The 14970-nt window shown below is 38.5% G+C and overlaps 1 protein-coding gene across 1 annotated transcript in view; it reads right to left on the reverse strand.

The window, feature by feature from the left end:
• SIMC1 (SUMO interacting motifs containing 1) overlaps window positions 1–14970 on the reverse strand; it is an 82648-nt gene that overhangs the window by 8391 nt on the left and 59287 nt on the right. Inside the window, exons 6-7 of the mRNA XM_047854337.1 lie at window positions 13272–13424; window positions 11011–11139 (exon numbers count right to left, since the gene is read on the reverse strand). Coding sequence (XP_047710293.1) covers window positions 11011–11139; window positions 13272–13424 — 282 coding nt within the window. The remainder of the gene's footprint in view (window positions 1–11010; window positions 11140–13271; window positions 13425–14970) is intronic.

The following is a 14970-nucleotide window of genomic DNA, read 5'->3' on the forward strand; positions in this document are numbered from 1 at the left end:
AAGTTGAGGACAAATGAAAAAGGGTAACTTCACACTGTAAGAGAATTCATATGAGATAAATATTTCCGAGTGTCCACAGTGTGCCAGGTACTGTTTGGCCCAGCAAAGAACATCAAGGTAAATAAAAGAAGGTATTTCTCTCCAAAAGCTGACTGTTGAACAAGGGCGGACGGTACGCGACGGGAACTTAAATATAGCGCGGGGCAAGTGCATGTGTACGTGAGCTGCCTGCGGTGCTCCAGACACACAAACAGGAGAGAGTACGTTTGGTCAGGGGACTCCGAGTGGCCTTCTAATGGAGGAGGAGGCATGGGACAGTGGTCCAGGAAGAGCAAAGAAGACTCAAGGCAGGAGGACTTTCTCCAGAGAGGAGAAACCTGGACAAAACGAATAAAGTAAAAAATACACAGCTGTGGGCAGTGTAGCCTCTTAAATTTCAAGTCCAGGACTTGAGAGTCCCAGAGGGCTCTTGCCCTTGACTCTGTCACTCTACCCAGTGCAGGGCTCGACCAGCAAGGGTGGGCTCCAGAATATTCAAAGTCTCAGAGAGGGAGGGCTACAAAATGACAAAACTAACTGTGCTTCGGGAAGGTGAATCAAGCTCATTGTTCTGAAAGCAATGTCAGCTTCTAGAAGAATGGTATAAATCTCAGATGCATCTGCTCCAAGGTGTTTTCTTAAAGGTTTGTCAGTCCTTGTCAGGTCTGCCGGTCACAGCAGTTCCGGGGAGCAGACAGCTCATGAGCACATAAGGAGGTGCAGCTGTAAGGAACACGGGTAGCCCTGATCCAAGAGCTCTTTCTCCTGTAACATCTTGCCCTTTGTAGTTTTGCAACATCTGGAAAAGTAGGGGGTTCTTCGTGCCACTGCCATTTATAAAAAGGATAAAGCACAAAGAGTTTATTATTTTAATCTTTTTTCCCTTTCCCTTTGCTTTTGCGTCAGGCACATATATTATTTGTATGAAAGCAAAATGAATATTTTTAACCTTTGCTTCTTACTATTCAAAAGTTTGAAAAGTCAACAATAATTTGTGACTATCCATTTTATCTCTTTAATGATTTGAAAATCATTGTGTATTTTCTCTGACACATTTTCTTGATATAAGGAACTCCAAATGATTACATATGCAAGATAGTTCCCAAATTCTTTTTAAAGTCCAATCTGTACTGTGTATTTGCCCTATTTCTTTCACAAGACAGTTTTCCTATTCAATAACCTTTTACTTCAAACTGTATTTTCTCTTCTAACTTTGTTTCCAGGGCTCGCGGTTGTCCTGGTTTTATAATCCACAGGTGGCAAACTCGGAGATACACAAAGGACAAAAAGATCATTTTCATGCATTGGCCAGAGTAGGAAATGGAGGTACAATGATCTATAGCAATTCAAATTTGAATTTCAAAAACAAGATGTACCTAATGAGTGACTAGGTAGGTGGGGACTACTAGCAAAGAGAAATGGAAACCATAAAAGTGAACCAAATGGAAACACCAGATCTGAAAAATATAATATCTGAAATGGAAAAAAAGACACCACTGCTTAGGCTTAACAGCAAATTGGGCACTGTGAAAGAAATGATTGGGAATCTTGGAGCCTATCCAAACTGAAATAGAAAAAAAGAGTCAAGACACAACAAGGCAAAACAACACCAACAGAAAACACCAGAATCTCAGTGATCTGTGAAACTGTGTCAAGCAATCCATATATGTACTTGAATCCCCAGAATAAGTTGAGGGTTTGGGGCAAAAAAATCCTGGCCAAAATGTTACAGAATTTGATGAAAAACATCAACTCACAGATTTAAGAAGCTCACTGAACCCCAAGCAGGATAAATGTAAAGGAAACCACACCTAGGTATCATAATCAAATTGCTGGAAAAAAAAAAAAAGCAGTCAGAGAAAAAGACACACGACATATAGGGGAACTGCAGTAAGATGTTCTAAGAACTTCTCATTAGCAAACCAGGAGAAAATGGAACAACTTTAAAATAAATGAAGAAAAATTACCTATCAACCTAGAATTTACATCAAGTAAAAACACCACTCATAAATGAAGGTGACATAAAAACATTTCCAGATAAAAGCTGAGAGAATTTATTATAAGTAGACCTGCACTACAAGAATACTTTAAAAAGTAAATTCTTTTGGTAGATAAGAAATGACACCAAATGGAACTTGGATCTTCAAGAAAGAATACCAGAAATGGTAACGATGTGGGTCTGATGTATATATTTTTTCTGACACTACAAGCAGCTAACTCAATTCTGGCGTGAAGATAGCATCAGATCCCACAGGTTATGGATCCTATGAGACTCCCTCCACCCTTACTTCAGATGCCACCCTCACATCCAGTTTGTCATCTGTGCTTCTGGATGACTGGCTGTGGATGAGAAGTTCCTAGGTCTCCTTCCTCAGGTTCAATCAATTTGCTACAATGGCTCACAAAACTCAGAAAAAGATTTTACTTACTAGTTTACCAGTTTCTTATAAAGGGATGTAACTCAGGAACAGCCAGATGGAAGATATGTACAGGGCAAGGTATGGGGAGAGGTGAAAAGCTTCCAAGCTCTCTGAGGCTGTTATTCTCCTGGTATCTCCCTGTGTTCACTATCCTGTAAGCTTTCTGAGCCCTGTCCTTTTGGTTTTTTTTTATAGAGGCTTCATTAGATAGACAGGACGGATTAAATCATTGACTATTTGTGATTAAACTCCATCCCCAGCCCCTCTCCCCATCCCGTAGGAAGGTGGACGTAGGGGGTTGGGGGTTGGGACACAGTTGGTTCTCCTAACAACCAGCTCCCATACCTACCCTAGGGATATTCCAAAAGTGACTTCATTAACATAATAAAAGGCACCTTTAGCTCTCCTCACTTAGGAAATTCCAAGGGTTTTAGCTCTGTGCCAAAAATGGGATGAAGACCAATTATATATATTTCTTATTATAAATCACAATATCATGGAGGGTAAATATGAAAGACCCTTCCCACATCCTCTCTCTCTCTCAAAAATAAATAAACATTAAAAGAGAGAGAGAGAACGCGTGAGCAGGAGAGGGACAGAGAGAGAGAGGGAAGCACAGAATCCAAAGCAGATTCCAGGCTCTGAGCTGTCAGCACAGAGCCTGACGCGGGGCTCGAACTCATGAACTTGTGAGATCATGACCTGCGCCGAAGTCAGACGTTTAACCGACCGAGCCACCCAGGTGCCCCACTCTCTCTCTCTTTTAAAATGTTTTATTTCTGAGAGAGAGAGAGAGACAGAAAGGGAGAGGGAGGAAGGGGAAGGGGCAGAGAGAGGGTGGGGGACACAGAATCCAAAGCAGGCTCCAGGCTCTGATCTGTTAGCACTCTGAGCTGGAACTCACGGACCAGACCGTGAGATCATGACCTGAGCCGAAGCTGGACGCTCATCCAACTGAGCCACCCAGGCGCCCCATCCCACATCATCTCTTAAATTTGTTTTAAAAGCAACTAAGTGTTTAAAACAAAAATGTGACTTCATTCTGGAGTTTATACCTATGTAAAAGTAAAAGTGTATGACAGTAAAGCACAAAGGATGAGAGCAGGGTAAACGGAAATACAAGTTTTTAAGATTCTTACATCACGTGTTAAGTGACATAATATTAATTCAAGGCAGACTACAGTAAGTTAAGGATGCATATTCTAATTCTAAGGGCAATTATTAAAAATAATTTGCTGAAAAGTATTTGATAAAATTCAATAACCACTCACGATGAAAACTAGGAGTAAAAGGGAACTTCTTCAACTTGTTAATGAACATCTACAAAACCCCCCCACAGCTTGCATCATAATTCATGGTGAACTTATATTTTAATAAATAATTAACTAATGAACTGAATGTTTTCCCCTGGGTCATTAACAAAGGCAAAGATGTCTGCTTTTACCACGACTATTCAACATAGCTGTGGAAGTTCTAGCCAGTGCAGTAAGGCAAGAAAAGGAAATAAAAGGCATAAAGATTCTAGACAGGAAGAAATAAAACTGTCCCTATATACAAGATAACACACTGACACAGATCTATATGGACAACCCCAAGGAATCTTTGGCACAAAAGTATCCATAGAAGGAAAGTTGATAAATTGTATTTTATCAACATTTAAAACTTTTGGTCTGTGAAAGACCTTGTTTAGTGGCTGAAAACAGAAACTACAGAATGGGAGAAAATGTTTGCAAACCACAGATCTGACGAAAAAGTAGTATCTATGATACAAAAAGATTCTCAAAACTCAACAGTAACAAACAATCCATTTAGAAAATGAAAAGAGACATTTCAATAAAGAAGTTATACTAAGCACATGAGAAGATGTTCACACTCATTAGCTATTAGAGAAATGAAAACCACACTGAGACGCCACCACAGACTTATCAGAACGGCTAACATCAACAACAGTGGCAACACCAGATGCCGGCTGGGGTGCAGATAAACTGGATCACAAATGTATTGTTGGTGGGCATGTAAAATAGTATAGCTGCTCAGGGAAAGAGTTTGGCAGTTTCTTGAACTAAACATGTCACGGACATATGATACAAACATTATACTCCTTTGTATATACTCCTTTGTATACTCCTTTGTATATACTCCTTTATTCTAGAGATATGAAGACTTCTGTTCCCATGAGAATTTGTATACGAGTATTTATAGCAGCTTTATTCATAATAGTCCCAAACTAAACAACAGATATCCTCAATGGGTAAATGGTTAAAGAAAATCCAAGATACACTCACACCATGGACTACGATTCAGTAATAAAAAGGGATGAACTACTGATACAATAACCTGAATGAATCTCTAGAGAATTATGCTGAGTGTAAAAAGCCAACCCCAAAAGGTTATATACTGTATGATTCCATTTATAAAATATTCTTGAAATGACAAAAGTGTAAAAATGGAGAGCAGATTAGTTGCCAGAGGTTAAGAAGGGAAGGGGTGGGAGGGAAGGGCATATGGCTATAAAAGGGCAAAATGAATAATCCCTGTGGTGATGAAAATGTTCTGTATGTTGGCTTGCGCCAATCTAGATGTTCTGGTTGTGACACTGCACTATGGTTTTGTGATACGTTATCACTGGGGAAAACTGGTTAAAGAGTACATGGGATCTCTCTGTATTCTTCCTTGTAACTAATGCAAATAGATGTCAAAATAAAAATGTTTTTGATGTTTATTTATTTTTTGATAGAGGATCAGAGCGTGAGTGGGGGAGGGCAGAGAGAGAGAGGAGACACAGAATCCGAAGCAGGCTCCAAGGTCTGAGATGTCAGCACAGAGCCTGATGCGGGCGGGGCTTGAACTCACGAACTGGGGGATCATGACCTGAGCCGAGAAGTCAGATGCTTAACTGACTGCGCCACCGAGGTGCCCCAAAATAAATTTTAATTAAAAAAAGCTAAAAGCCAATAGGAAAGACTAAATGGAATAACCGAAAATAATCCGAAAGAAGGCAGAAAAGGAGGTAAAAGTGAACAAAGGAGAAAGAGACAAATAGGAAGCAAATAGCAAGATGACAGATATAAAACCAACAATTAAATGTAAATGGAATCAATAACTCCCATTAAAAGGTAGGGATTGTCAGCTGACTCAAAAAGCCAGACTCTATGCTATTTACAATAAACATACCCTTTTTTCCTTTAACCTTTTGTTGGACACACAGAAGAGTTGCAAGAATAGTACAAAGAATTCCCAAATACTGTTAATGCTTTTCACCAAATGCTTATCACATCTTCTTTATCCTTCTGTCTTTGATTTTCAATTTATTTCTCTTAACTATTTGAGGGTAAGCTGCAGACATGATGCCCATTTACCCCTAAATACTTCAGTGTATAATTCCTAAAAACAAGGACATTCTCTTAGATAATCAAATACAATGATCAAAATCAGGAAATTAACTTTAACATAATATTATCCACAGACTTTAGTCAGATTTTTTTCATTGTCCTCCTAATGCTATTTATAACAAAAGAAAATCAGAGATTACACATTGTATTGTCTGTTTTTACAGTTAGTTCCTTTATTGTACTTTGTCTTTCATGACACTGACATTTTTTAAAAGTGCAGGTCCGTTTTTTTCATAGAATGTTTCTCATTTTGGATTTGTCTGATTATTTTCCCACAATTAGACTGAGGTTATGCGTTTTGGGGCAAGAGTACTACAAGAATTATGTTTTGTTTTTCTCAGTGCATCATATCAAAAGGCACATGATGCCAACTTACCTTATTGTTGGTATTAACTTTGATCACTTAGTGACTAAGGTAGGGCCTCCACTATTATTTTTTCCCTATTATAATTAATATCTTGTGGCAATACACTTCGAGATTATGCAAATATCTTGGTACTCCACAAACTTTCACCATTTTAATATCCATTTATACCTAAACTATTATCATGATGGTTGCAAATGGCATTTTTTTCCCAATTCGTCATTTCTTCTTATATTTATTAATTGGCTTTCAACTGTAAGGAAGAAAGTCCTTTCTCTTCTTTCCTGTCAGTATTAGAATTATAGATTCTTATTTTATTTAATAGTTTTTATAGTCTTTTACTGTCAATATTTATTCTGATGCCAAATTATCCCAGATCCGGTCAGTGAAGCCCTTTAAGCTGGCTCGTGTGTCTTTTGACAAGTCTGAACATTTCCTTACTTTCTGGCACAAGATGTTCCAGGTTCATCTTGTACTTTTCCCTACCTCGGCTGTGGAATTATCCTTTCCTTCAAGGAACTCTTGTTCCTTTTAGGGTAAATTGGTATTTAGAAACAAAGATCTGGGTCCTAGGTGAGCTTATTGCCACTAAAGTGCAATTATTTTTATGTTCTCTCAGTGGGCACAGGTAGGAAAAAGATGTATGAATGAATACACACACACACACACACACACACACAGAGCACTGTCACACATCTACATCTATTTCTTTATCTTTCCATATTTATTAGAAACCACAAGTTCATATTGATGCCTCCAATTCCAATCCAGCACCACAGGGTTCCTTCTATCCTTTCCCCTTTTCATATGTGTAACTCTCTTCTCTGACAGTGAGAAACTTGGCTCTCATTATCCACAATACATTTATTTGTTTAATCCTAGAATACACATAAGATAATTTTTGAATTGTTAACTTAATACCTCTGTGAAAAAGAGTTCCAATATTTATTTACATTTCATTTTCTCTTTAGCCTGAGAATATTTAGTCCAAATACTGTGGTTTTTTTTTTTAAATTTTTTTTTTTCAACGTTTATTTATTTTTGGGACAGAGAGAGACAGAGCATGAATGGGGGAGGGGCAGAGAGAGAGGGAGACACAGAATCGGAAACAGGCTCCGGCTCTGAGCCATCAGCCCAGAGCCTGACGCGGGGCTCGAATTCATGGACCGCGAGATCGTGACCTGGCTGAAGTCGGACGCTTAACCGACTGCGCCCCCCAGGCGCCCCCCAAATACTGTGTTTTAAATTACTTGGACAGATCAGTGGTTGCCAGGGATTGGGGAAGATGGATGGTGTGGCTGTAAAAGGAAAGGGATCCTTGTGGAGATGGAATAGTTCTGCATATCTGGATTGTGCCGGTAGTTCCGTGAATCTATGAATCTATACATGTGATCACACTGCACACAAAGGAGTGCATGCAAATTGGGTGAAATCTGTATATGATCTGTGGATTACACCAGTGTCGATTTCCTGTTAGTGATATTGTACTATAGTTATGTAAGATGTAATCACTGGGGAAAAAACAGGGTGAAGTGTAGTAGGACTTCTCTGTATTAATTTTTGCAACCTCCTGTGAATCCAGAATTATTTAAAAATAGAAAGTGAAAAAAAAAAGTTACTTGGGCTTGTTTCTCCCTCACACCCCTCCCCTCATACACCTCCCCTCACCCCGGTTATGTTATTTATTTAAAGCACAATTAGATTAATTTGTCTGTATTCCATGTTAGGCTCTCCTTTGTTGATTTATCTTTCAACTCTCTTGTTGATTTATTTTCCTTTTTGGAGTATATAAAACATTAGAATAGCCCCCAAAGCCTAAAAGTCATAATATACGAAGAAGTTTGTACTTAGAAGTATTATAGCATCACCATCACCACCAGTATCACCATTATCACTCTGGCCTAGTACCTTTTCTCTTCCAGCCCATTGCCATCCATCCCCTCAATGTAAGCAATTTGATTAGTCTGCCAGTTGCCATTTTTTGTCTGCCATTTTTCTTAACTTTGTTCCTTTTTTGACAAAGGATCATAATCATGTACATTTAAAAATTTCTCCTTTCTTACAAAAAGATACATATATTTACTATGCATACTCTTTATATTTTGCCTTTTTTATTCAATAATATATTTTGGAAATCAGTTCATAAAATTTGCTCCTACTTTTATTTATTTGTTTGTTTGTTTGTTTATTTATTTTTTACCACTGCATAATACTCCATTGTGTGGATGTACTATGGATATTCAACCACTGCACTATGAATGGGCATTTAGGTTGTTTTTAATGTTTTACAATTATAAACAATGCTGTAGTGAAAATCCTACATATGGTATTTTCATATTGTTAGAAGTGTATCTTCAGGGCAAATTCCTAGAAGTGAGCTTGCTGGGTCAAGAGACAAATGTTCATTTAGTTTTGTTAGATAATTCAGAATTCCCAACAGGTCTGCCCCATTTTGCATTCCCACCAGCAACATATGAGTACCTGCTTTCTCAAACCTCTCTCTTTTTTTTATTTTTATTTTTTAAAGATTTTATGTTTAAGTTATCTCTACATCCAACATGGGGCTTGAATTCACAACCCTGAAATCAAGAGTCACATGCTCTACTAAGAGCCAGCCAGGTGCCCTCAAAACCTCTCTACTGGAATGTATTTATTGTACTTCAAAATTCTTACTATTTGGGTAGGTGAGAAACGGCACCTCAGCGTAGTTTTAGTTTATATTTCTTTAAATATGAGTGACGGTGAACATTATAAGAAAACAAAATTACAGCTCAATATCCCTTGTAAACACAGATGCAAAAGCCCTTAATAAAATATTAGTAAATGGAATCTGTCAATACACACCAAGTACGATTTTTTATTCCAGGAATGGAAGGTTGGTTTAACATTAGGAAATTAATCAGTATAATTCATCACAATGTGATAAAGGAGAAAAATTACGATTATCTCAATAGATGCAGAAAACATATTTCACAAATTTCAATACCTAGTTTTCATAAAAACACTCCACTATAGAAACTAAAATAGAAAGAAGCTTCCTCAATCCAACAGACAACCTCTAGGAAACATCTATAGCTAACATTATACTTGGTCAAAGACTGAATGTTTTCCCACTAAGATTAGGAATAAGGCAAGGATATCTGCTCTGATCACTTCTCCAACATTCTATTGGGGGTGCTAGCCCATGTAATAAGGTAGGAAAAAGAAGCAAAAGGCATACAGATTGGAGAGGAAGATGTTAAACTGCTTTTATTTGCAGAAAATATGGTTGTGTATGTAGAAAATCCTAAGAAAACCACAAAAATATTCTTATTAGATATAATAAGTGAATTTAGCAAGGTTGCAGCAGGATTTCTACATACTATCAGTGAGTCACTGGAAAATGATAGGTGACATGGGTTATGCATTTGTCAAAATCCATGGAATACTTATGCAAATCAGTTTATACAATTTAATTGTGTGTAAATTATGCCTAAACTTTAAAGAATTTAAATAAACCAAGGTAAAGGCTATATAACGTATCTTCTAGTATAATTTGAGTAGTTGCCAATTTGCCCCTTCTGAGTTTTAGAACAGGGTCAGGCTTTATTTAAATTGTTTTTGTCAGCGTTAGGTCTAAATGTGTTTACAGTTACCCATTCCTTAGATTTCCCATCTCTCATAAGAATCTAGGCTTATATGAATGAATGGCATGCGAGTTGGACCCAAATGAAATACTGCCGACAAAGTGATAGACCGAGCATGGCATTTATGTACGCTTCCTTCGGTCTGACCACTATAACATATTGCTTCCTTTGAACACTGAACTTGGGATCAAAAAGTCCTGGGTTTGAATTTGTATTATGAATCCAATGAGCTGTGTAACCGTGGACTAATGATTTCGCTACTTTAAGTATTTTTCTCATTTGTTAAATAGGAATACCGTATGAAAACGTGAAAATATGAGATAGCTAATGTGACAATGACACATGTCATTGTAGGGACTCAATAAATGGTTTCCTTAATCTCACTGGGGTATTTTAATTAAATCTCTATTACAGTACAATTTGATATGACGTTTTCTTCTAATAGAGGAACCAGAACTGTAGAAGAACAGTCTCGCCTGCCAATTGGGAGTTATGCGATGGGGATCAGAAGTCACACATGGAGCTCTGATAGAGATAATTTACCCAAGAGACACTACTGTTCAATGGCTCTCTCATAGTTATTTCCTGCACTAGCCACTATTCATGAATTCATATTCATTCATTTATTTATTTTTCCTCTGGATTCTAAAATTACTGGTTTAAAGAAGGAATCACTGGTCCCTGCCAAGAACTCTATTTCTTTATCTCCTTCTAAGGGAACACTTTACTAATGCATGCTTAGAGAAATTGAGTTCCTTATTCTTACTGTTTGGGCTTATTCTCCAGGTCCAACTGTTTTCATTCTTGGCTCACCTCTTCTTCCGCTAATATTGGACATGCCTATTTCATTCATCCACCAAGCCTTTAGTGAACATTTATATCAGGCTCTATGGTTGAGGATCAGAGAACAGCTGAACCTTGAGGGATGAGTAAAGTTCTCAGCCAAATGAATCAAGTAAGAAACTGCAGGCTCCACTTAAGGCATCCTGCCTGCTCTCAAGAGGTTTTGCCTTAGTTTCAAATAATCAGTTGAGAACCTCTTTATTTCAAAAGACTAACGAGACAGAAACTATCCCTCCTTCTCGTCTTTCCCAATTTAACTACTGTTTGGAATTTTCTTTTGAAATTCTGTTCCCAGAACATAAAACAGAAACAAAAGTAAGACTCACCTCTGACTCCTCTCAGGAATGTCCAGCACAAATCCAAACATCATCTCAGCAATTTTATTGGAGCTGCAGGTGGGGGTCCTGTCTACCTCTACGGCTATAGACAGCATCCTTTGCAGCTGACACACAATCCTGAGTCCAGAACACAGAACACAAGTGAGTGGGACCGTCTGGCAAGGAGCCACCCTGCTGGCTGGGAGAAGGCCCCCACCAGTGTACTAAAGGATCTTGTAAAGCACCTACTAGGTCAGGGAGAACTACCTGAGCCATCAGCATGCTTTTATTTAGAAATTTCACCTACCTGAATCCCTTCTGCCAGCTATCTGAACCACTGAACCTGTGGTTGAGCTGTAAAAGCAAGCTACTTTTAAATTCAAAAATAGAAAATAGGATCTAGAGAACTTTAAGGATCATCTAACCTGTAACTTCTCTATTTTCCAGATGAAGAAACAGGTCCAGAATGACTATCAATTATTTGAATTTCTTTGATATTGGAGAAAATACATATTTATCATATAGTTCTCCTGTTACTGGTTCTCTTATAATTATCCTTTACCAAGTTCAGTCTCAGAACTTCAACTGGTGGACCGTGACCCTCTCTCCCATCGGACCTAAATGTGGGAGATAGCCAGGCTGATGTGACCAAAAGAATGTAGGCCACCCCGCAGAAAGATGGGCCTGGCGTGAAGTCAGTCTTTTCTAACATGCATTATTATTTGTGATGGAAGAAAGGGCTGTTTTCAGAAAATCTGCAGCTAGTAACACAATAGGTGGCCCAGGGGCTTTGGCATCAGTTTCTGGCTCTGCAATGACAAGCTGTTCAACTTTTGACAAATTACTAAACTGCTCTGAGCCCAAGTCTTCTCATCTCTAAAAAGAGGAAATAATACTACCTATTTCATAAAGTTGTGAGGGCTGTGTAAGATATTTGGCAGATACACACTCATTAATGGTAGATGGTAGTGCTTACTGTTATTAAGATCATGATAAACTGACTTTTAGAGGGCCTTATTTTTATTTCTACTCCTATTTACTTATAATAAATCATAGTAATTTAGATTATAATATAGACTATCTTCCACTGAAGGCACAGTGTCTGCCTCTCTGTTAGGTCTCTATAACTGGGGTTCTAGGATAACCCTACTTTAGTGCCTCCCCCAATCTGTCAAGCAAATGCTTTATCGTTCTAAACATTCTCCTTTTAGATACAAGATTGTCTCTTAGTTAAAACCCATAGGCCTTGGGGCGCCTGGGTGGCTCAGTCGGTTGAGTGTCCGACTTCAGCTCAGGTCACGGTCTCACGGTTCGTGAGTTTGAGCCCCGCGTCGGGCTCTGGGCTGACGGCTCAGAGCCTGGAGCCTGCTTCCGATTCTGTGTCTCCCCCTCTCTCTGCTCCTCCCCCGTTCATGCTCTGTCTCTCTCTGTCTCAAAAATAAATAAACTTAAAAAAAAATTAAAAATAAATAAATAAATAAATAAAACCCATAGGCCTTATATGTAAATCAGATCGATGCAACCAGATTATAAAATAGCATTGTGAATTTAGGCACAAATGCCGTACTTGAAATGTCAAGCGTGACTGGCTTTTAACAATATGACTGACTTGGAATAGTAGGTTACTTGTGCAATGACGGCTCTGGATCTAAAATCCTGGCCTCTCTCAAAAAATGCCAAGACCACTCTCAATCCCATAAAAGAAATGCCAGGAAATCTCTTTTCAGTGTGGTCTGAGGTGATGGGGTCTTTTCCGTGTGGTCTGGGGTGATGGGGACGGCTCTGTTCTGTTCTAACAGGCTGTTATAACCTGTTGGAACCTGCAGGTTAAACTGCTACTCTTCTCCCAGGCCTGAAGGAGAGACATGAAGGTCCCTGAAGGCTACAGGCTGCCGGAACACCCAGTATCCATGATTCTTGCTCTTCTTTTGTTGGTGGACAGCTGAAGTAATGAGTAGCTGTAACCCTGTACTGTCTCTGGGAATCCAGGGGATGGAAGTCAGTATCCCCTAGCTGTCGTTTCACTTCAGCTTTGTGAATTTATGTTCACTTAGTGAAGTCCTATTTATCTAAGAGGGAAATCATCTGCTTTTGTTGAGCTTTGGCATTAGAATTTAGCCTTCAGTCAAACTAAGATAGTCTTTAGTAAGAATCAGTCTATGTTGTAAGAGCTAACTAATTTTGTGGAAACTTCTTCTAGGAAAGGTGCTGTTCTCTAAAGCAATAAATCCCAGTAGCCCTGGGAAAGACAACTTCTGTCTGCCCCTTACAGCTGATTGGTGTTCTTTGTCAGGTTAGGCTGGGGAGAAGGATAGCTACTGGTGGCCTTCAAGATTCCTGTTCCTGAAGAGGTTTGATTTCCATTTGTGGGTTGAGTTAATCCGTCTTCAGTCACTACTTTGACCAACCACTTGATAACATCCCTGTAGAGGAAAATAAGAAAAAAAAAAGCTTAAACTTCTGTCTTATGGTATGATAATCAAAACTGCAGCCTTAACCTAGGTTCCAAGGCCCAAGATTTCCCCAAAGGCAACCAAGAGGGCTCTTTGGAGATTTTCAATATTTAAATAAGTCTAATGGAAAGCCCACATTTAACTGTAGTAAGGTTATAAGAGCTAACTAAAATACTGACATTTTTGTGAGTTCTAATTATTGAAAGGCACCTCTGAGGTCAGAGAGTACTATCTATGGCCTCTTGAGCAGGTGGAAAGTTAGACCTGATGACCAAAGAGGTCCTTGCTGGCTTTCTATGATTAGGTGTCATCCATTAATGCTAGTAAACAAGGTTTAGAGTATATGCAATGGAGTCATACTTTCTATAGGGTGTAGGCTCTTAAAGTTAGTAAGGTAAAAACATCTCATATTCTCATACAGTCAAAATTGCTTTTGATGATCACTTAGGTAACCCAGGTAAAAATGGTGGACTTAATACACACTTCTAATATTCTTCCTTCCTAAAATCCCACTAATATTAGACTAAATAATTCTTTTAAAGAGCCACAAGGGAGAAGAGAAAAGGGAGACAACAGTGAAATTTTAGAAGATGGAAGGAAAATGAAGTATAGTCACAAAATAGAATATTACATAGTAGTGAAAATAAACTACAGTGATAAGTAACACTATGGACAAATCTTACACTCTATAATATAAAGTGGAAAATAAAAGTCCCAACAGATAATGTATAGCATGATATCCTTTCATATATAGCAGGAAGGAACTAAAATAAAAACATATACTTTACAGGAACACATAAACTAAAACTACATAAAAAAGTAAAGGAATTGATAAACATTCAAGATGCTGATCACTTTGGGTGCAGGAAGGTGCAAAAGTAGGTGATGGAGGATGGATATATGGTTAGATGCAGGTAACCGTCAAGGTCTCAGCCTTTGATTTGGGGAGTGAGTTACGAGATGCTGATTATAAAATCAAAGGTAACCGATTAACTAATGAAATAAGGCAAGTGTATCATGCTTTCAGGATGATTTTTAATCTAAATCTATGACTTTAGCAAAGGGATGGATTTTAAGTGACCTAGCAGGATTGAGAAAGCTGAATCCTAAACTAGCAGTAGAGAAGAGCAATCCTATGTAAGCATATTTACCAAAAAAGAAAAAGAATCCTCAATAAGCTCTGCAAAAGACAGTGCAAGTTTTCTCTGAAGCGAGGATGAAAGGACGTAAGGGAAAACGAATACGATGGTTTATAAGCTCTTTAAGAGAAATTTAGACCCTACACTGCAGGTTAACATCGTGGAGAGATAAAACAGAGGGTCTCTGGACGAGGACACCAGGCACAGCTGGGAGGCAAGGGCATCAAAGCATAACAGCAGCACTAAGTGAACATATGCTGAGAGCAGAGACCCTGGCTATTTTCCCACACTTGTCTTCTAAAAACCTGGCATCCCGGTCTTTACCCTTCATGTGGGAAACTGGAAGTCTTCTCTGGAAAACCCATCTAGCCCAAGAG

Source organism: Prionailurus viverrinus, chromosome A1 (assembly GCF_022837055.1).
Source record: "Prionailurus viverrinus isolate Anna chromosome A1, UM_Priviv_1.0, whole genome shotgun sequence".
In the NCBI taxonomy this organism is placed as follows: Eukaryota; Metazoa; Chordata; class Mammalia; order Carnivora; family Felidae; genus Prionailurus; species Prionailurus viverrinus.